The sequence below is a fragment of the Bufo bufo genome, chromosome 10 (assembly GCF_905171765.1).
Source record: "Bufo bufo chromosome 10, aBufBuf1.1, whole genome shotgun sequence".
Lineage (NCBI taxonomy): Eukaryota > Metazoa > Chordata > Amphibia > Anura > Bufonidae > Bufo > Bufo bufo.
This window is the reverse complement of record NC_053398.1, coordinates 52277320-52300280: the sequence shown is the minus strand read 5'-3', so window position 1 is coordinate 52300280 and position 22961 is coordinate 52277320. Positions and strand designations below refer to the sequence as shown.

At 43.3% G+C, this 22961-nt stretch overlaps 1 protein-coding gene across 1 annotated transcript; it reads right to left on the bottom strand.

Moving 5' to 3' along the window:
• Nucleotides 1–1880: 1880 nt before the first annotated feature.
• Nucleotides 1881–22384, bottom strand: LOC120980919. Its single transcript, XM_040410297.1, has 2 exons — nt 22261–22384; nt 1881–5284 (listed from the first exon to the last, which is right to left on the bottom strand). The coding sequence occupies exons 1-2, from the start codon at nt 22308–22310 to the stop codon at nt 1999–2001; spliced, it is 3336 nt and encodes a 1111-aa protein (XP_040266231.1). The 5' UTR covers nt 22311–22384; the 3' UTR covers nt 1881–1998.
• Between the last annotated feature and the right edge of the window lie 577 nt (nt 22385–22961).

The following is a 22961-nucleotide window of genomic DNA, read 5'->3' as shown; positions in this document are numbered from 1 at the left end:
AATGCTTCTTGTGAAAAGAAAACCCAGAACTGGTGTGTGTTTTTTATAGGGCAGCTGCAATCTCATCTCATTGATTGGACTCCAGTTAGCTGACACCTCACTCCAATTAGCTCTTGGAGATGTCATTAGTCTAGGGGTTCACATACTTTTTCCACCTGCACTGTGAATGTTTACATGGGGTGTGCAATAAAAACATGGTAACATTTAATTCTGTGTGTGTTATTAGTTTAAGCAGACTGTGATTGTCTATTGTTGTGACTTAGATGAAGATCAGATCACATTTTATGACTAATTTGTGCAGAAATCCATGTCATTCCAAAGGGTTCACATACTTTTTCTTGCAACTGTATGTATGATCTGTATCATGCATACGGCATACATATTAGGACATCCTCAGACATCATCCACAACTCCCTCCTCCGTCAGCCCAAACTCCCTTCTACCTCAAACGTCAGCCAAAACTCCCTCCTCCCTCATCCAAAAGTCCCTCCTCCTTCAGACGTCAGCCAAAAATCCCTCCCCCTAACTCAAAACTCTCTCGTCCCTCAGACGTAAAAAAATACCTCCTCCATCAGCTCTCAGGCCAAACTCCATCAGTTCTTTTGCAAACTCCATCAGCCGTCAGGTGTCAGCTCTCAGATATCAGTTGTCATCCCTCAGCCTAAACTCCATCAGCCGTCAGGGATCAGCCCTCAGCCAAAACTCCATCAGCAGTGAGTAGTCAGGAGTCAGGTGTTAGACATGGGGTGTCAGACATTGGCTGTCTGGGGAGGGGGCGGCACAAAGCATAATGTCACGTGTACTACTGCCAGACCTTTTCTTTTCATTAAGTCCCCAGGATTTCAGACAGATTTTTATGCCTGGGCAAAGCATTAAGATGCACGGATCCACTACACAGCGGTCACAGACCAAGACCCCAACCATACACAAAATGTATACAGAAAAGGTCTGGCAGTAGTACACATGACATTATGCTTTGAGCCACCCCCTCCCCAGACAACCAATGTCTGACACCTGATGGAGTTTTGGCTGATGGCTGACACCCGATGTCTGATGCCTGACTGCGGACGGCTGATAGAGTTTTGGATGAGGGCTGACACCTGATGTCTGACCCCTGATGGCTGATGGAGTTTAGGCTGAGGGATGACAACTAATGTCTGACCCCTGACGGTGTTTGGGCTGAGGGCTGATGGAGGAGGTATTTTTTGACTGATGTCTGAGGGACGAGGGAGTTTTGAGTTAGGAGGGAGGGATTTTTGGCTGACATCTAAGGTAGGAGGGAGTTTGGGCTGACGGAGGAGGGAGTTGTGGATGATTTCTGAGGATGTCCTAATATGTATGCCGTAAATGCAGAATATTCACAGCTCCTCGCTCCTAACTACTTCTGCCACACTGCATAGCTGAGCACAAAAGTGAAGCTACCTCTCAATTTATTAAAATGTATTACATACACATCTTATAAATCAAACTGTTATGGGCCAAAGCATCAGCAACTCTTTTGTGTTTTCCCACAACATTCATTAAAAGAGATCACTTATATTCTCAGTGGGAAGGATCTCATTTCCCAATTAGATTTTTTATTTTTATTTACTATACCAACATACGCAGTCTCCTCTGCCTATGTTTCCTTTTCTATTTTATTATAAAAATAAGTATTTACAGAGAAAAATAAAATAAAAAGAACTGGGAATAGTTGCATCCTTATCTTTGTCAAAAAGATCATTAAAAATGCAAAAGTTACACACTTTTAGGGTTTTTAGGTCATTGGGAATATAAAGGTCTATCAATCACCACCCAGATAAAGAATAATGTCGTTTCAGAATTCTCATGTTCATAAACTAAAAGTGGTAGGGTCACAAACTTAAAGGGGTATTCCCATCTCTGTTCTCGTTGTAGGTGCAGGTCCCAGAGGTGGGACCCGCACCTATCAGACATTGGGGGCATATCCTAGCGATATGCCCCCATTGTCTGTGATGGGAATAACCCTTTAATGGAGGGTTATTGAAATGTCTTCTCTCTGACAAGAGCTATGACATCATTCATGATATCAAAAAGAAAATGTTGGCAGGTTTGTTTATACAGAGCCTTGATAATCCATGACTTTTGACCTTTGGAGACTTCTAATCCCTGTGTCATAGCGTTTAATGCATTTCCACTTGAAGCATTTTTCACCAGTTCTTTAACTCTACAGACATTTCTGTTGTGGTCAAGGGCTGCGAGTTGTGTCCGTGCTACCATAGAGTCCAGGAAGAAATGTAACGTCTTTGGACGATATTTAAGGCAAGTGGTATGGTAGATCTCTAACTCTCCAGTGTGACAGAGGAAGGAGAGACGTTTTAAGTCCTTTAATAGACTGGTATTTTCTACCATTTTTTTGAGTTGTTCATGGGCGGTTGAGTCTTTCTTCAACCAGTTTGCACTGTTCACCACTTCTTCTGGGAGAGGTGGATGATGACACGCTTTACAGTCACTATCACCACCCCACTCATGAACATTGGTGACATGCTGAAGAACCGATTTCCATTTTTCAATTAACAAATCATGGTTTTTACAACAAGTGCAAGAACTCCACCAAATATGGTTCCTGATTGCCTCCACCCATTCATATAAGATTTCACAGTCTTTATGTTTGGCTGTGATTAAAACTTCATTGCCAACTGATTTGGATAGATGCCATAGATCTAACTGATGAATGATACCAGGATAATTGTTCTTCAGAAGTTCCTGAATAGCAACACTTCTGTCAGTAACAATCATTTCCACTTCAGCATTCATAGTTTGGAGCTCACCCATAGACTTCTGAAATCCTATTTTTTCAAGCCCCTCCAATGTCACTTGTGAAGTAACCGGCTGTACTGAAAATGAACAAATTTTCTTGCTGGCCACATCCATCATGGAGTATATAGAGTACTTGGCAGAAAATCCAGGATTGTCCAATTGTTGATCTCCTGCCAAGCAAAGTGGTCTTTCCTGGACTCTTTGTATGACTGCTTTTTGTTCCTCCTTCCAGTGATGATTAATGGTAGGAAACAGGTACATAGACTGAGTTTTATAATAGGTACTTTTGTCTATTGATTTCAAATTTAGCAATTTAAACATATGTTGGGATTTTAGAAAACTTGAACCGCTAAATAGCACTGCGGCAGATAACAGAACATTTCCCATTGGTTGATATCCATGTCTTGGCTGGCTCTCCCATAGTAAACTTGTATGACCAGATCTGCAACGAACTTGTATAGACAAATAAGATCCAATGGCTTCTTTTCTGTATTGTGTAAGTGGTGACATACACTTTGTTTCTGACCTACACGGGATCATCATTATCAGCTTTTTCAGACAGGATTCAAAAACAATATACTTTTCTTCTTCAACAGGATTCTCCACTGGTGAATCCAAGTCCTGGAACACAGGTTTTATGTCGTCTTCATCTTCTGCATCACTTGGAAGTAAGAATGATTCATCTTCATCCTCACTCATTTCATTGATATAGAACGAGGAGTCATTTAGGTCTTCTAGTAAATCAGTCTGTATGGCAGATGTTTCCCATGAAGTTGGAATGGGTGAAAACCTTTCAATTTTGGGACTTTTTGATATGAAATTTGTGATATTTTGTGGAGAACTAGAAATTGGGAATTCTGTTTTTATATTGGGTTCTATTTTAATAGTATGGGTGTCAAAATCTGGTAATATACATGTACTGTTAAAAGCTCCTGACGATAGAACTGCTTGCCCTGCAGATAATTCATTTTCTTCTTTGATATGGACTTCTGAAGTAGGACGTTTATGTACATCCATTTCACAATCTGAAGAGATTTCCACTTTAACAACATCTAAATCAACAGTTTTGAAAACTTCAGATATATCATCGCCACAGTCACTTGACCTGGAAGGACTGCAGTCACTAACTCCCATGTATTCTGGGTTGGCAAGAGATATGGTCGAGTCTGAACCACTGTCATCAATTTGCTCTCTTGGAGGTATTAATGTGCACATAATTTTACTATGTTTTTTACATATTTTAGTTTGTGTGTGTACACTTTTTCTATGCACTGGGTCAGTGGCAATGCAGTATCTTTTTTTATTTATGAAGTAATCCGTGTTGACACCTTTGTCAACCATTAAAGGTTTCTGAATCTGATAAGATGGCTGAACCGCTGATGTGCTGCTTGATATAAAATAAAGATTACCTGTATTAGAGGTTTGGCTCATACAATGGCTAGGTAATACACTTGGCACAGAAGAGGACGCAGCACTGTGCTCCAAGAAAACAATATTTTCCTCCAGCTTTCTTTTCTTTGATGGTGGCTGACAACCAGGAATTACAGATTGTGAAGATGTTTTAAGTGGAATGTGGACAACAGATAGAGAGGGTGGTTTTTGTAGCAAACCAGATGTTGTTGGTGGCTTCTGTGTCACAGAGGACACTGTTCCAGAAACTGGAAGAACTGTCATGGAGCACGGCTGTGTTGCACTAACAACAGACAAAGGAATACTGATCGGTGGAGCCGTCTGAGTTTTGTTGGAAGACTCAGTCCTCGATGCACAATTTTTTCCAGTTGATGTTGAAGATAAGGATATTACTGGACAAGCAGTTGTGGTGGAAGACAGAGTGTTAGTGCTTGTGCATGTAGCTTCTGGCCTGAGCTGGGTATTCAAAGGCAAGTTGGAATTTGAAAGAACAGAAGAGGACGTTTTTTTCGTGTCTTCACGTGTAGTGGTTGCAGATGGTTGAACAGTTAGTGATGAGCTGTTTGAATCAGACTGTTCACTAGTTCTGCATGCTTGAGGAAAGGCACGCTGAGTAACCACAGGAACTAAAGTCATTTGTTGGATGGTGGTGTCTGAGGATGCATTAGAAAGAACTGGAAATGGAATCCAACGTGTGCATACTGTACCAGAGCTGGATGTTTTCTTGCTATCAGCAGGTGGGGCAGCATAGGAGTGTTGATCACATGAAGAGCTTGATTTTGCTGATACTGTAGATGGCATATTCGTAGCAAAAATAGTAGGAACAGCATCCTTCCTTAAAAGTTTCCGATCACCATCGTAGTAGTAACTGTCATTTGCGAAATGTAATGAACACATTCTAAATGTGTCATTTACTTTTCCTTGATATACTCTTTCAACCATTTTGTCAATGTTACCCTCATATTGTCCAGTCTGTTGCAGCCAAAGCTTGATTCTTTCAGGTTCTTTTGGAAAACAATGAAGATTTACAGAACGTTGACCCTTCTTCCACCGGAAAACACAACTATGCACAACACATTTTGGCATGATGAGATGCCTACAGAGAAATAAAAAAAAAAAGAAAAACATACATGTAAACCTTTGCAGGCTTAAAAGGGGTTTCTGGGGAAATAATTTTATTTAAAAAACGGGTTGAATGAATTTAAAAAAGCAAATAATCATTACACACCGATTCACCCCCCCCCCCCCCCCCCCATTGCTGCTGTTCTGCCTCTGCTCTGGTCCCAACTCCTGGCCACGTTTTCGTTTCGGACTCAACATGTAGGAAATGGCTTGGACTGCCCACTCAGTCACTGTCTGCAATATTAACCCTCTTCAGAAAATGGCCAAGCATACAATCCAATCCATTTCCTGCAAGTCAAGTCTGGGACCAGAAAGTGGCAAACCGCAGTAGTACAATAATTGATATTTTATTACATTTATTTAATTAGCATTAAAGACACAATAAGCAAAAGAATGTGATTTTTACATTCTATTTTTAAACTCATTTTATTTAACAAAACTGCCCAAAGTACATTAAAAGGGTTTTCCAGGATTTTTTTAACTGATGACCTATCCTCTGGACAGGTCATCAGTATCTGATCGGTAGGGGTTAGACACCCGGGATCCTGGCACATGAAGGTCAGTTAACCACAGTGCTGACTAGTGAGTAGAACAAGAGAATCATCACTAGACTGCTACCAGCTACACTGGGGGGTACCATATCCACAATGGAAAACAAACTACCTGGAACCAAAACTTAGTAGAGGGTGTTAAAGTAAAGTAGGGTAGTGTCAATACCATGCTGTGGAAAGGTGGCTTTATTCTACTAATGTCATTAAAGGGGTTGGGCAATTTCTGCCTACTGTGTTTGTAAGATGACTATATAACGCTAACATAGCCTTTGATATTCCGTGCCAATTTCTATATTTCATTAAGTATGCCCCCTTCTTGGCCAAGTCTGTTGTGCTGTCTGCACTAAGGTCCGTCCATAAAATGGCTGCCGATGGAAAGTCATATGATCAGGCAAAGCACTCAGTCTCCTCCATTCAAGTACAGTTGTGGCCAAAAGTTTTGAGAATGACACAAATATTAGTTTTCACAAAGTTTGCTGCTAAACTGCTTTTAGATCTTTGTTTCAGTTGTTTCTGTGATGTAGTGAAATATAATTACACTCACTTCATACGTTTCAAAGGCTTTTATCGACAATTGCATGACATTTATGCAAAGAGTCAGTATTTGCAGTGTTGGCCCTTCTTTTTCAGGACCTCTGCAATTCGACTGGGCATGCTCTCAATCAACTTCTGGGCCAATTCCTGACTGATAGCAACCCATTCTTTCATAATCACTTCTTGGAGTTTGTCAGAATTAGTGGGTTTTTGTTTGTCCACCCGCCTCTTGAGGATTGACCACAAGTTCTCAATGGGATTAAGATCTGGGGAGTTTCCAGGCCATGGACCCAAAATGTCAACGTTTTGGTCCCCGAGCCACTTAGTTATCACTTTTACCTTATCCCGGTGCTCCATCGTGCTGGAAAATGCATTGTTCTTCACCAAACTGTTGTTGGATTGTTGGAAGAAGTTGCTGTTGGAGGGTGTTTTGGTACCATTCTTTATTCATGACTGTGTTTTTGGGCAAAATTGTGAGTGAGCCCACTCCCTTGGATGAGAAACAACCCCACACATGAATGATCTCAGGATGCTTTACTGTTGGCATGACACAGGACTGATGGTAGCGCTCACCTTTTCTTCTCCGGACAAGCCTTTTTCCAGATGCCCCAAACAATCGGAAAGAGTCTTCATCGGAGAATATGACTTTGCCCCAGTCCTCAGCAGTCCATTCAAGATACTTTCTGCAGAAGATCAATCTGTCCCCGATGTTTTTTTGGAGACAAGTGGCTTCTTTGCTGCCCTTCTTGACACCAGGCCATCTTCTAAAAGTCTTCTCCTCACTGTGCGTGCAGATGCGTTCACACCTGTCTGCTGCCATTCCTGAGCAAGCTCTGCACTGGTGGCACTCCGATCCCGCAGCTGAATACTCTTTAGGAGATGATCCTGGCGCTTGATGGACTTTCTTGGACGCCCTGAAGCCTTCTTAACAAGAATTGAACCTCTTTCCTTGAAGTTCTTGATGATCCTATAAATTGTTGATTGAGGTGCAATCTTAGTAGCCACAATATCCTTGCCTGTGAAGCCATTTTTATGCAACGCAATGATGGCTGCACGCGTTTCTTTGCAGGTCACCATGGTTAACAATGGAAGAAAAATGATTTCAAGCATCACCCTCCTTTTAACATGTCAAGTCTGCCATTATAACCCAATCAGCCCGACATAATGATCTCCAGCCTTGTGCTCGTCAACATTCTCACCTGAGTTAACAAGACGATTACTGAAATGATCTCAGCAGGTCCTTTAATGACAGCAATGAAATGCAGTGGAAAGGTTTTTTTGGGATTAAGTTAATTTTCATGGCAAAGAAGGACTATGCAATTCATCTGATCACTCTTCATAACATTCTGGAGTATATGCAAATTGCTATTATAAAAACTTAAGCAGCAACTTTACCAATTTCCAATATTTATATAATTCTCAAAACTTTCGGCCACGACTGTACATTGCACCCACTGTCTGCACAGGACAGGGCCTCTGTGTGAACAGCACAGAAGGGTTGCCCAGCAAGGGAACTTGACTAATGAAATATAGAAAATGGCTCAGAATATCAAGAAAGGCTATATTATCAAGTGCCATATAGTCATCTGAATACTGGTCAACAGTAGCCAGAAACTGGCCCTTTAAAATTTCTATAGGCCGTTCAGTTGGTAAAATTCTTTTATTTTACCTTTGTGGTTGGTATCATTAGATCTCTACTCTGGTCACATGAGAGAATTAAGCTACAGATCGTAGATCCAAAGTCGATTCGCTCAAAACTTTGTTTTAAAGGGTTTCTGTCACCTGAAAATGGGTATTAAGCTGGCTAACATTATCAATGTGCTAATGTCAGCTGAACATAACTATATTCGTGCCATCTCACTGCGTGCCGCCGTTATTAAGAAAAACAAACTTTCATAATATGTTAATTAGCCTTTAGGTGCAGGGGGCGGTTGCCCAATGCTCCTAGAGGCTCCGTTCTCCCACCTCTGGCCGCGCCCTGCTACATTAGATTGACAGGGCCAGGCACCGTTGGTCTTTTACACTGCAGACAGGGCCGGAGGTAGATCTCGCACCGTTCAGTATTCGGCGCAGGCGCAATGAGGAAGCTGCCAACCACCGAGCGCCCTTCACTCACTGCGCCGAATACTGAACGGCGTGAGATTTACACTGCAGACAGGGCCAGAGGTAGGAGACCAACAATGCCTGGCCCTGTCAATCTAGTGTAGCAGGGCGCGGCCAGAGGTGGGAGAACGGAGCCTCTAGGAGGATAGTGGTAATACACACTGAAGAAAAAATAAAAAATAAAAAAAGACAGAAAGAACACCACAATAAAACACACCAAAAACTTGCGTTTGTTTTTTTACTGGTGAAAAAACACCAGTGACGATTTCATGTGTGTAAGAAGCCTAAATATAGTATATTACAAACTGAAATATCTATACAAAATCACAATTAATAGCCCATACTTGTTGTGCGGGGTACCCCACTGCTTGCCATGGATGGGCATGGCTTGGCTACATGCTGCCTCACTTCTGGGCTGTACTCTTTGATTAAAAACATATACAGTGCCTTGCAAAAGCATTCACCCCCCCCCCCCTTGACTTTTTTTGTATTTTGGTGCCAAACAACCTGGAATTAACATGGATTGTTTGAGGATTTGTATCATTTAATTTACAGAACATGCCCACAACTTTGAAGATATTTTTATAATTTTTTTATTGTGAAGAAAACAACAAATAGGACAAAATAAAAGAAAAAGTCAATGTGCATAACTATTCACCCACCTACAGTCAATACTTTCTAGAGCCACCTTTTGCGGCAATCACAGCTCCAAGTCGCTTTGGATAAGTCTCTATGAGCTTGCCACATCTTACCACTGGGATTTTTGCCCATTTCTCCTTGTAAAACTGCTCCAGCTCCTTCCAGTTGGATGGTTTGCGCTTGTGAACAGCAATCTTTAAGTCTGACCACAGATTTTCTATTAGATTCAGATCTGGGTTTTGACTAGGCCATTCCAACACATTTACATGTTTCCCCTTAAACCACCCAAGTGTTGCTTTACCGGTGTGTTTGGGGTCATGGTCCTGCTGGAAGGTGAACCTCCGTCCTAGCCTCAAATCACGCACAGAGTGGGACTGGTTTTGCTGAAGAATATCCCTGTATTTAGCCCCATCCATCTTTGCCTCAATCTGACCAGTTTCCCAGTCCCGGATGCTGAAAAACATCCCCACAGCATGATGCTGCCACCACTATGTTTCACTGTGGGGATGGTGGTTCTTTGGGTGATGTGACGTGTTAGGTTTGCTCCAGACATAGCTTTTTCTTTGATGGCTAAAAAGTTCAGTTTTAGTCTCATCAGACCAGAGCACCTTCCTCCATACATTTTGGGAGTCTCCCACATGCCTTTTCGCAAACTCACAACGTGCCTTTTTGTTTTTAGCTGAAAGTTAGGCTCCATTCACACGTCCGTGGTGTGTTGCAACACACCTACCCGGCACCCCTATAGAAATGCCTATTCTTGTCCGCAGCTGCGGACAAGAATAGGACATGTTCTATCTTTTGCGGAGCTGCAGACCCGAAGATCGGGGCCGCGCTCCGCGGATGCGGACAGCACACTGTGTGCTGTCCGCATCCATTCCGAATTTCAAAAAAGGTGTGTATATGTAATGACAGAACATGTGACACTTAGATTGCACACAGGTGGACATCATGTCACTAATTATGTGACTTTTGAAGGTAATTGGTTGCACCAGAGCTTTTTATGGGCTTCCTAACAAAGGGCATGAATACATACGCACATGCCAATTTCTATTTCTAAACAATAGTTTTATTTCTATATTTTTCTCATTTCACTTCACCAACTTAGACTATTGTGTTCTGATCCATCACATAAAATTCAGATAAAAAAAAACATTGAACTTAAGGCTGCAATGTAACAAAATACTAAAAAAGTCCAGGGGGTGAATACTTTTGCAAGGCACTGTATGTATAACACATTCAAGTAGTGAGCAATATAACTAAAACTAAGCAAAATTAAGGGATAAGATGCGCCTTTATTTCATCTATCTACTTCTCTACTGAGGACAAAAGCCATAAGAAGTCTTCTTGACCTACAATATGCAGCCCAACCTGTGTCGGCCACAGGTCCCCCCCATAACAGTGTGTCGGCCACAGGTCCCCCCCATAACAGTGTGTCGGCCACAGGTCCCCCCCATAACAGTGTGTCGGCCACAGGTCCCCCCCATAACAGTGTGTCGTCCACAGGTCCCCCCCATAACAGTGTGTCGGCCACAGGTCCCCCCCATAACAGTGTGTCGTCCACAGGTCCCCCCCATAACAGTGTGTCGTCCACAGGTCCCCCCCATAACAGTGTGTCGTCCACAGGTCCCCCCCATAACAGTGTGTCGTCCACAGGTCCCCCCCATAACAGTGTGTCGTCCACAGGTCCCCCCCATAACAGTGTGTCGTCCACAGGTCCCCCCCATAACAGTGTGTCGTCCACAGGTCCCCCCCATAACAGTGTGTCGTCCACAGGTCCCCCCCATAACAGTGTGTCGTCCACAGGTCCCCCCCATAACAGTGTGTCGTCCACAGGTCCCCCCCATAACAGTGTGTCGTCCACAGGTCCCCCCCATAACAGTGTGTCGTCCACAGGTCCCCCCCATAACAGTGTGTCGTCCACAGGTCCCCCCCATAACAGTGTGTCGTCCACAGGTCCCCCCCATAACAGTGTGTCGTCCACAGATCCTCCATAACAGTGTGTCGTCCACAGATCCTCCATAAAATTGTGTTCTCCACAGATCCCCCATAACAGTGTGCATGCACAGCATTATCTCCATTTACTGTTATGGAAAAATAGCAGAGCCAGTGATCAGCTATTATCAGAACACTCATAGCATAATGGAGGATGACCATGCATGCACACTCGGCTTTCACTTCAGGGCCCCGGATGGGAAACTTTTTTTCAGCTTGTGGTTTTATAAACTGCACCATGAAAAAACAGAAGTGCCCTGGCCATTCATAACGCGGAGTCCATGTCCAGAATTCCCATTGAAAATGAGAAGGCATAAAAGTCCACGTCAAAAGTGCATCAAAAAGTGTTTTATAAAATTAGTCAGAAAAAAACACATAAAAAAAAACACTGATGCAGATTCTGCATTAGGTTTTTTTAAGCACAGAAAATACCCAAAGAGGTGCTGTGGTTGCAACCGCTGTCTGTGCCTACAAAGTCTTGTCAGACTTCTGGTCCAATATTTCAGGATTTGGGGCCCCACTTTCAATTTTGCCCAGGGTCACACTTTGTCTAAAACCGGCCCTGACATGATGTCATCTCTGCAGGACCCATGGAGACTGGATTGGTGGGACATTTAAAGCATGAGCAATGTTTTTTTAATTCTATACGGGTTTCTGCACTTAAAACAAAAGATGTTTGGTGGTAGTATATGGCCTAATCTCTATGCATTTATAAACTAGAATAGTAAAAGTTCCACCATTGTATATGCACAGAGATCAAGCCATAAACCATCTTCACATCCACAGAGGCTCTATAGCTGGCGGGGTGTAGTGCGGAAACTGGTCCCAACTAAACTTTTTAACCCCTTAATGCCATACACATATGGCATTAGTGTGCCGGAGTTGTATGGAACAGGCTACAGTTGGCATCCTGCTGCAATGACCAGGATCGGCGATGATGCCGAACTCGTTTATTTAACTCCTCAGATGCTGTGGTCAATCTGGATCGTTGCATCTGTGAGGTTAGGCAAAGGGAAAGTCTCCCTCTGCAGTAAAATCTCAGGGTTCCAATCGGTTGCCATGACAGGCCTTCTGAAGGCTTTCAGGCCTGACATGGTTAAGGCACGGCTCAACAGGCAGATTGTGAGAATCTCATAGTCCTCTATAGTATTCTATTGTGGTCTATGGAACATGTTGTAGCCCCCTAAGGGAACTAAGAGTTAATGTGTTAGGCATCTTTCACACGGGCGTCGCGTGTCAGGGCCGGATAAGATGCGGGTGCGTCGCGGGAAAATGCACGATTTTTCAGCGCGAGTGCAAAGCGTTTTAATGCGTTTTGCACGCGTGTGAGAAAAAAATCGGCATGTTTGGTACCCAAACCCGAACTTCTTCCCAGAAGTTCGGGTTTGGGTTAGGTGTTGTGTAGATTTTATTATTTTCCCTTATAACATGGTTATAAGGGAAAATAATAGCATTCTTAATACAGAATGCATAGTAAATTAGGGATGGAGGGGTAAAAAAAAATATAAAAAATATTATTAAACTCATCTTATCCACTTGTTCGCGCAGCCCGGCTTCTCTTCTGTCTTCTTCTTTGATGCCCAGGAGGAAAAGGACCTGTGGTGACGTCACTGCACTCATCACATGGATCATTTGATGGACCATGTGATGAGCGCAGTGACATCACCAGAGGTCCTTTTCCTCCTGGGCATCAAAAAAGAAGACAGAAGAGAAGCCGGGCTGCGTGAACAAGTGGATAAGGGGAGTTTAATTCTTTTTTTTAAACCCCCCATCCCTAATTTACTTAGCATTCTGTATTAAGAATGCTATTACAGTCCTGATCAAAAGTTTAAGACCACTTGAAAAATGGCAAAAAATCATATTTAGCATGGCTGGACCTTAACAAGGTTCCAAGTAGAGCTTCAACATGCAACAAGAAGAAATGGGAGTGAGACAAAACATTTTTTGAGCATTCAATTTAATGAAAACAACGAATAAACTGAAACAGGCTGTTTTTCAGCTGATCAAAAGTTTAGGCCAAATCTGTGCAAAGATGTGGATTCATTGTCATTTTCTGTCAGGTAGTCACACGTTGTGATGGCAAATGCAAAAAAACTCCCTTTTCGAACGTGGTCGGGTTGTTGAACTGCATAAGCAGGGTCTCTCACAGCGCGCCATCGCTGCTGAGGTGGGACGCAGTAAGACAGTCATTTTAAATGATCCTGAGGGTTATGGAACAAAAAAGTCAAGTGGAAGACCCAAAAAAATTTCATCAGCACTGAGCCGGAGGATCCAATTGGCTGTCCGTCAAGACACTGGACGATCCTCGACCCAAATTACCCAAAAGACCTCGTCTCCTTGAACGCCACAGAACTGCTCGTTTGGACTTTGCAAGAGAGCACCAAACATGGGACATTCAAAGGTGGAAGAAAGTTTTATTCTCTGATGAGAAAAAATGTAACCTTGATGGTCCTGATGGTTTCCAACGTTACTGGCATGACAAGCAGATCCCACCTGAGATGTTTTCTACGCGCCACAGTGGAGGGGGCGCCATAATGGTCTGGGGTGCTTATTCCTTCAGTGGAACAATGGAGCTTCAGGAAGTGCAGGGGCGTCAAACGGCCGCTCGCTATGTCCAGATGTTGCAGAGAGCATTCCTCATGACTGAGGGCCCTCGTCTGTGTGGTAACGACTTGGTTTTACAACAGGACAACGCTACAGTACACAATGCCCGCAGGACAAGGGACTTCTTCCAGGAGAATAACATCACTCTTTTGGCCCATCCTGCGTGTTCCCCTGATCTAAATCCAATTGAGAACCTTTGGGGATGGATGGCAAGGGAAGTTTACAAAAACAGTTCCAGACAGTAGATGGCCTTCGTGCGGCCATCTTCACCACTTGGAGAAATGTTCCCACTCCCCTCATAAACGCTTGCAGCAAGCATGCCGAAACAAATTTTGGAAGTGATAAACAATAACGGAGGAGCTACTCATTACTGAGTTCATGTTTGGAAGTTGGATTTCTGTTTTGGGAGGGTTTAGTTTTTTTTTGGAGGTGTGGTCCTAAACTTCTGATCAGCTGAAAAACAGCCTGTTTCAGTTTATTTGTTGTTTTCATTAAATTGAATGCTCAAAAAATGTTTTGTCTCACTCCCATTTCTTCTTGTTGCATGTTGAAGCTCTACTTGGAACCTTGTTAAGATCCAGCCATGCTAAATATGATTTTTTGCCATTTTTCAAGTGGTCTTAAACTTTTGATCAGGACTGTATTTTCCCTTATAACCATGTTATAAGGGAAAATAATAATGATCAGGTCCCAATCCCGATCGTCTCCTAGCAACCATGCATGAAAATCACACTGCATCTGCACTTGCTTGCGATTTTCACGCAGCCCCATTCACTTCTATGGGGCCTGCGTTGCGTGAAAAACGCACAAAATAGAGCATGCTGCGATTTTCACGCAACGCACAAGTGATGCATGAAAATCACCGCTCATGTGCACAGCCCCATAGAAATGAATGGGTCCGGATTCAGTGCGGGTGCAATGCGTTCACCTCACACATTGCACCCGCGTGGAAATCTCGCCCGTGTGAAGGAGGCCTTAAAAGTATATTTTAAAAAAATATATAAAAAAAATAATAATAAAAATTTAAAGTCACCCCCCTTTCTTAATTTTACAAAAATAAAATGAACATAACATTTATCGCCGCGTCCGAAAGTGTCCTGTGCGGTGATCTCCATAATGGAATAAAATAAATAAATAAAAACACGTGATTTGACATTTTTGGGTCACCTTGACCCAAAAACGGTACCAATAAAAAAAAAAATTTTTTTTCAAAGTGTTTATCTTAAAGTAGTAAAATTACACAAACAATTTTTCCTATTTGGCAATAGAAGATATGGTAAATTAAATAGCTCCATTAAAAACTAAAGTTATGGTTATGGAGGAAAAACCAAAAAAAGGCAAAAAACTAAAATGGGGTCCTTACAGGGTAAGGCCTCTTTCACACTACCATTTTAGTTTTTTTTTTCGTTTTGCGGGCCGTATACGGAACTGTTCATTTCAATGGTTCCGCAAAAAAAAACGGAATGTACTCCGTATGCATTCTGTTTCCATATTTCCGTTCCGTTGAAAGATAGAACATGTCCTATTATTGCCCGCAAATCACGTTCCGTGGCTCCATTCAAGTCAATGGGTCCGCAAAAAATAAATAAATACAGAAATGCATCCGTATCCGTTCCGTTTTTGCAGAACCATCTATTGAAAATGTTATGCCTAGCCCAATTTTTTCTATGTAATTACTGTATACTGTGTATGCCATACGGAAAAACGGAACGGAAACAAAAAAAAACGGAACAACGGATCCGTTAAAAACGGACAACAAAACACTGAAATAGCCATACGGTAGTGTGAAAGAGGCCTAAATAACATGGGCTGCACATGTAGGCTTATTAACCTGCTGCACTGCCATTTTCCATCAGTTGGTAAGTATGAAGTGGCATGTAATGTGCTTTCCTAAGCAGAGGAAGCAGCTGTGGTAAAAAGGCGCTCTCCTGCTCACCAGGCCGTGAAGCCTAGCTCAATGAGGAAGGTCTATAAAACTTTTCACACACCTGCCCAAACATGTTTTCTGTGCAGAAATGTAAGATTTTCAATGTTTGCTCTGAGAAAATGAAAGAGCTGCTAGAGTCCAGGAAAAAAAAAACCTAAGGCTAGTTTCACATCTGCCGTCTGAGTCGGCAGAGAATGCCGGGCATCGGCCGGACACAAACCGCAGCGTGCAGCAGTTTGCGTACAACCGATTTTCCACATTTTTGACGGAATCTGACCGGATCTCTGCAGGACCCCTTTTGCTACCAGAGCAGGACATGTATGCCGCTGGAGCGATGTGTAAACATGGCGCCCTGGCCAGCAGGTCTCTGTTTCATACAGCAGAGACCTGCGGCTAATTACTGTGACTGGCAATAATGCCGATCGCGGTAATTAAAGGCTTTAGATGCCGTGATCAAGCGAGATCACGGCATCTAAATGTGCAAAAACCTACTGATGCCCCGTGTGGCCAAACTCATTATTTATGGCCCTGATTCTGTAGTTTACAGAAACACCCCATAAGTGGTCGTAAACTGCTGTACGGGCACACGGCTGGGCGCAGAAGGAAAGGAATGCCATACGGTTTTTGGAAGGCAGATTTTGCAGGACTGTTTTTTTTTCACACCATGTCCCATTTGAAGCCCCCCTGATGCACCCCTAGAGTAGAAACTCCAAAAAGTGACCCCATTTTAGAAACTACGGGATAGGGTGGCAGTTTTGTTGGTACTAGTTTAGGGTACATATGATCTTTGGTTGCTCTATATTACACTTTTTGTGCGGCAAGGTAACAAGAAATAGCTTTTTTGGCACCGTTTTTTTTTTTTTTTGCTATTTACAACATTCATCTGACAGGTTAGATCATGTGGTAATTTTATAGAGCAGGTTGTCACGGACGCGGCGATACCTAATATGTATACAATTTTTTTTATTTATGTAAGTTTTACACAATGATTTCATTTTTAAAACAAAAAAAATGTTTTAGTGTCTCCATAGTCTAAGAGCCATAGTTTTTTCAGTTTTTGGGCGATTATCTTAAGTAGGGTCTCATTTTTTGCGGGATGAGATGACGGTTTGATTGGCATCTATTTTGGGGTGCATATGACTTTTTGATTGCTTGCTATTACACTTTTTGTGACGTAAGATTACAAAAAATGACTTTTTTTACACCGTTTTTATTTTTTTACGGTGGTCATCTGAGGGGTTAGATCCTGTGATATTTTTTATAGAGCCGGTCGATACGGACGTGGCGATACCTAATATGTATACTTTTTTTTTTATTTATGTAAGTTTTACACAATAATTTCATTTTTGAAACAAAAAAAATCATGTTTTAGTGTTTCCATAGTCTAAGAGCCATAGTTTTTTCAGTTTTTGGGCGATTATCTTGGCTAGGGTAGGATTTTTGCGGGATGAGATGACGGTTTGATTGTTACAATTTTGGCGTACATGCGACTTTTTTGATCACTTTTATTACCTTTTTTGGGAAGTAAGGTGGGCAAAATTTCAATTTCATCATAGTTTTTTATTTTTTATGGCGTTCACCGTTCGGGTAAAGTAACATGACCATTTTATAGATCAGGTCGTTACGGACGCGGCGATACCAAACATGTGTAGGGAATTTTATTTTTTTCATTTTTAATCAGTGATAAATGTGTTTTTTGATTTTTACTTTATTTTCACTTTTATTCACTTTTTTTTGGACCCAGACCCACTTGGTTCTTGAAGATCCAGTGGGTCTGATGTCTGTATAATACAGTACAGTACAATATATATTGTACTGTACTGTATTTTACACTTTGTCTGAACAGATCTATGCCTTTAGCACAGATCTGTTCAGCACCATGGACAGCAGGATGCCTGAGAGGCGTCCTGTTGCCATGGGAACCTTCCCCGTCTGCTCAGTACTGGCCAGAACTGCGCAGACGGGGAAGGGTAAGGAAGGGATCTGTCGGGGGGCTGTCTGGGGGCTCTCTCCCTCTCCATCGGGGGGCTGCAAAGGCACAGCAGCCCCCCGATGGGAGAGGGAGGGAGCTCCCTGAGCTGTTAACCTTTTCCATACAGCGGTCCGTACGGACCGCTGTATGGAAAGGGTTAAACGGCTGACATCGCATCGCAGATGTCACCCGTTTATACCAGGGTGCCAGCAATGTGCTGGCACCCTGGTATACCCACTAGACGCCAACGATTATTCAAGGGGAGGCGGGCGGGGGATCGCGATCCCGCCTGCCGCACCGCCCGCCTCCCGCAACCCTCCCCCTGCACCTCCCACCGGGCTAAAATCATGCAGGGGTGCGGGGGGGGAAGGATACAGATATAATTTAGAAATACTCAAGTTTCTGATCCCTGCGGTCAGGGACCGCGGGGATCAGAAACTGCAGAAATCGCAGCAAACCGCAGGTCTGAATTGACCTGCGGTTTGCCGCGATCGCCGACATGGGGGGGTCACGGGACCCCCCCGCGCATTTAGCCTAGGTGCCTGCTCAATGATTTGAGCAGGCACCGGGTTCCAATCACTGCCGGCCGGCCGTGATCGGAACAACACATGACGTACCGGTACGTCATGTGTCCTTAAGGACTCGGGAAACATGCCGTACCGGTACGTCATGTGTCCTTAAGGGGTTAAATCACCCCCCTTTCCGTATAATTAAAAAATAAATACCGTACCTAAATAACAATAAATATAAACATAATGGATATCACCGTGACGGAAAATGGCCATACTATTGAAATACAAAAAAAAATTCCAACACGGCTTATGACGTAACAGAAAAAAGGGTCAAAATGGCCGATTTGCCATTTTTTCATTGCTTCTCTTACCCCAAAAAAATGTAATAAATGTGATCAAAAAGTCACACTCCAAAATGGTATCAATAAAAATTATGGATTGTCCCGCAAAAAATTTGCCCTTATATAGCTCAGTATATATAAATATAAAAATGTTATTGGGGGTCAGAATATGGTGATGTAAAAAAATAAATAAAAAAATTATAGATTATTTTTTTAACACTATTTAGACATAAAAAAACCTATACATATGGGGTATCGTTGTAATCGTACTAACCCAGAGAATGAAGGGCATGGGTCAGTTCTGCTGCAAAACAAACCACCATGGGAACAAAATCCGTAAAACCGTGGAGGAATTGCATTTTATTCCAATTCCACCCCATTTGGAATTTACCACTTTCCAATACATTTTATGCCATAATTAATGGTGGCATTAGAAAGTACAAATTGTCCCGCATACAGCTATGTGAATATAAAAAGTTATGGTTTAGGGAAGAAAAATGGAACCGAAAAAACCTCCGGTAGTTGGGCCGGCAGCATTGTGTTGACCTCCAGCAGTGATGCCAGCTTTAGGCACCTCACACAGTGCTGCATGCAGGGCAGTGCAGAGGCAGCCATAGCAGCTTCCCGTGCAGAACATGTGTAATAAGCAGTATAGAGACGTGCTGGAGCCTCTCCGGGCAGCGACAAGAGCCATAATCACCCAGCCCCCAATAGCAGTGTCATAACCCTGCTGTGAGGGCCGAGCCAACAGGGTTTTGCAGGAACCATCAGGGCCTTTAATGAGTAGCATCTCTCCCCAAAATGGATTTAATGATTCTGCTGTACACACAATTGGAGAATTAATCTGCCTGACCCTAAATGAACCATTTCCCAAATGCCAGGGACTGGCCAGATCGTTCCTAAGTGCTTGGTTGCGCTACATCAGACCAACACTATCTTCAAGAATTTGAGGACAGAAACTACTGTCATCCTAAACAACACCAACACTAGTCGTCCTAGACTGCTAATTCCAAACACACTGCCTGTATGCCAAAGGGATGTCATCTGCACTATTCATTGTAGGAAATGTGGTCAAGGAAAGCTCTATACATTGGTGGCAGAAAGGGGTTAAAAGAAATGTGTCACCAGTGTTATGCTGCCCTAACTAAAGAATCATACTGACATAAAGCGGTCACTATGATTCTGTAGAAATAAGGTCAGAGACACACAGCATTATAAATCATGATAATGCTGCGCGCTCCTGCAAGTCCAGAGCGGAGGATCACACTCACACATGGAGCGCGATTCCCGCAATGGACTCACTCGTGTGAAACAGCCCTTATGAATGTGAGGACTCACAACCACTCTGTATACTGAAAGTAAAGTAAGACAGTGACCCGGCATTCTGCAAAGGCTTCCTTAGTAGTTCCAGCAGAGAAACGTCTGCTGCAGCCCTCTGGATCTGTTGCCGGATGTTACCAGAATGCCTGTTGGCCCCATTGACTAATATGCCAGGATTTGGCTGAACAAAAAACGCTACCTCTGTCAGGCAAATGGAACTCTATGGATAAGGTGGATGGGACTGAACAGAGGGTTTTAAAGCTTCTGGTAGTGCCGGAATTCAGAGAAATCTGGCAGGCTGTTCCATGTCAAGTGCTAGTGTGAAACTAGCCCTAGGCCTCTTTTACACGGGCGAGTTTTCCGTACGGGGGCAATGCCTGAGGTGAACGCATTGCACCCGCACTGAATCCGGACCCATTCATTTCTATGGGGCTGTGCACACGAGCGGTGATTTTCACGCATCACTTGTGCGTTGCGTGAAAATCGCAGCATGCTCTATATTGTGTGTTTTTCACGCAACACAGGCCCCATAGAAGTGAATGGGGCTGCGTGAAAATCGCAAGCATCCGCAAGCGATTTTCACGCACGGTTGCTAGAAGACGATCGGGATGGAGACTCGATCATTATTATTTTCCCTTATAACATGGTTATAAGGGAAAATAATAGCATTCCTAATACAGAATGCATAGTACAATAGGGCTGGAGGGGTTAAAATAAATAAATAAGTTAAATCACCTTAATCCACTTGTTCGCGCAGCCGGCATCTCTTCTGTCTTCATCTTTGCTGTGCACAGGAAAAGGACCTGTGGTGACGTCACTCCGCTCATCACATGGTCCGTCACATGATCCATCACCGTGGTAAAAGATCATGTGATGGACCATGTGATGAGCGCAGTGACGTCATCAAAGGTCCTATTCCTCAAAGAAGAAGACAGAAGAGATGCCGGCTGCGCGAACAAGTGGATTAAGGTGTTAGAAAAATAAAAATAAAATTTTTAACCCCTCCAGCCCTATTGTACTATGCATTCTGTATTCAGAATGCTATTACTTTCCCTTATAACCATGTTATAGGGGAAATAATACAATCTACACAACCTTGAACCCAAACCTGAACTTCAATGAAGAAGTTCCGGTCTGGGTACCACATTCAGTTTTTTATCACGCGCGTGCAAAACGCACCCTATCCGGACACGCTCGTCTGCAAGGGGCCTTAGATACAGCAGTCAATGCTGAGTGCGGCATCTAAGTGGTTACAGAGAACAAGGGGCTCTTTTGGCAGGGACTAACAGGCATTCTGTCAGTTTTAGTGTAACTGACAAAAGACACTGTAGCAATACCTAAATATATAAGTGTAATACGTAGGCGATCAGAAGATTCGTTCAAGTCCTCTACTGGGACCTAGAAAACAAGTAAAAAAAAAGTTTTGAAAAATAAAATTAAAACAATTCAACTAAACTTAAAACAATCGAAAAGTCCTACGCATCCTAAAAAAGGCACCACTGAAAACTGCAACTTGTTACACAAAAAAAGTCACACAGAAAAGCATAAAAAGTATAAATTTGGTTTCATTGTCTTTATACTGACCCAAAGAATGCAACTATTATGTCACTTACTGCAAGGTGAACCCCATAAAAACGACACCACAAAAAGACTATTGGAATTCGTTTTTTTACACAAAAAAATAAATAAATAAAGGGTCTAACGCCCGGGACCCCCATCAATCAGTGGTTTGAGAAGGCAGCGGCGCTGCTTTCTGGTGGCTTTTCCTAGGTCATGTGACATCATGTTCATCGGTCACTCGGCCTAGGTGCAGCTCAGCCCCATAGAAGAGGTATCTGCGACACCAAGCACAGCCGCTATAGATTGGACAGTGCTGTGCTTGGTGACTTGTGTATAGAGAAGGCAGCAGTGCCATCTCACACAGCTGATCAGCAAGGTCCCGGGTGTCGGACCCCCACTGATCAGAGGATAGTTCATCAGTATATAAGTCTGAGAAACCCCTTTTCATAGATGTACCCCAAATTTCTGCCATTCAACTGACCCACAAAAAAAAACCAAGCCGTATTACACCAATGTCGACAGAAAAGTAAACAAAGGGGTTGTTCACCTAGTCCTAGGGGCGTATCGGGCACCCCCCCCCCAACGTGGCCAGACCTGTGGACAGAATCATACTTACCTGATCCCCACCGCTGTGGGTCATGTGGCCACAGCAGCCAGTGACATGATCACATGACCCAGTCACCTGATGCATGGGAGGACCCATCAATAACACACTTCTCACATGTCAGGGGTTTTTATTGGAAGGGCTCTGCACCATTTCCTTCACCGCTATCTGTCTCACAAGAGGCACTATGACGTCAGAGGTTTGTTAAGGTCCCCTCTAAAGGGGTTATACCACAGTGAGACTTTTTTCCAGAACTCCATGTAACCTCTTAAAAGGATTTCCCATACTAACCTCAATAACTTTCCCCTCCCCGGAAAATAATTTACACACAGGCTCTTCATCTAAATGGCGCCATTTACCCGCTAGTTTCACGTAACCTGCCGCAATTCCTTCCCTGCACTTCTTGTGATGTCCCGTTCTTGCACGGAGCCCTTCTCTTCCGGAAGTGCTCTGAGGGGTGCTTGTGACGTCACGCGCTCTGAGCACGCCTCCAGCTTCTGTGTTACTGCGCCTGCGTGGAGTGTTCTCCATGACAACGCGGTGCTTGGGAGGTGGTGTGGGCGGAAGTGTACTGTGCGACCAAAGATGGGGAAAGACCGGAAACTACTCTGCCCTCTGTAGGAGTGTTCTGTTATTACATCCCCTGGAAGGTTAACCCTTTCCTTCCTGCTGATTCCCCTGCCCTGGGAGATGAGAGGCAGAATGACAGTTAAAAGGCATCTGTCAGCAGCTCTGTACCTATGACACTGGCTGACCTGTTGTATGTGCTGGTCCCATGTTCACATGTGTCCGCATTGCAGAGAAAAATTATGTTTTAATATAAGCAAATAAGTCCCTAAGAGCAACGGGGGCGTTGTCATTACACCTAAAGGCTCTGTTTTCTCTACAACTGCCAGGCCCCCTGCATTCTGATTGACAGGGCCAACGTTATCACTATTAGGCCCCTTTCGCACAAGCGAGTTTTCGCGCGCGGGTGCAATGCGTGACGTGAA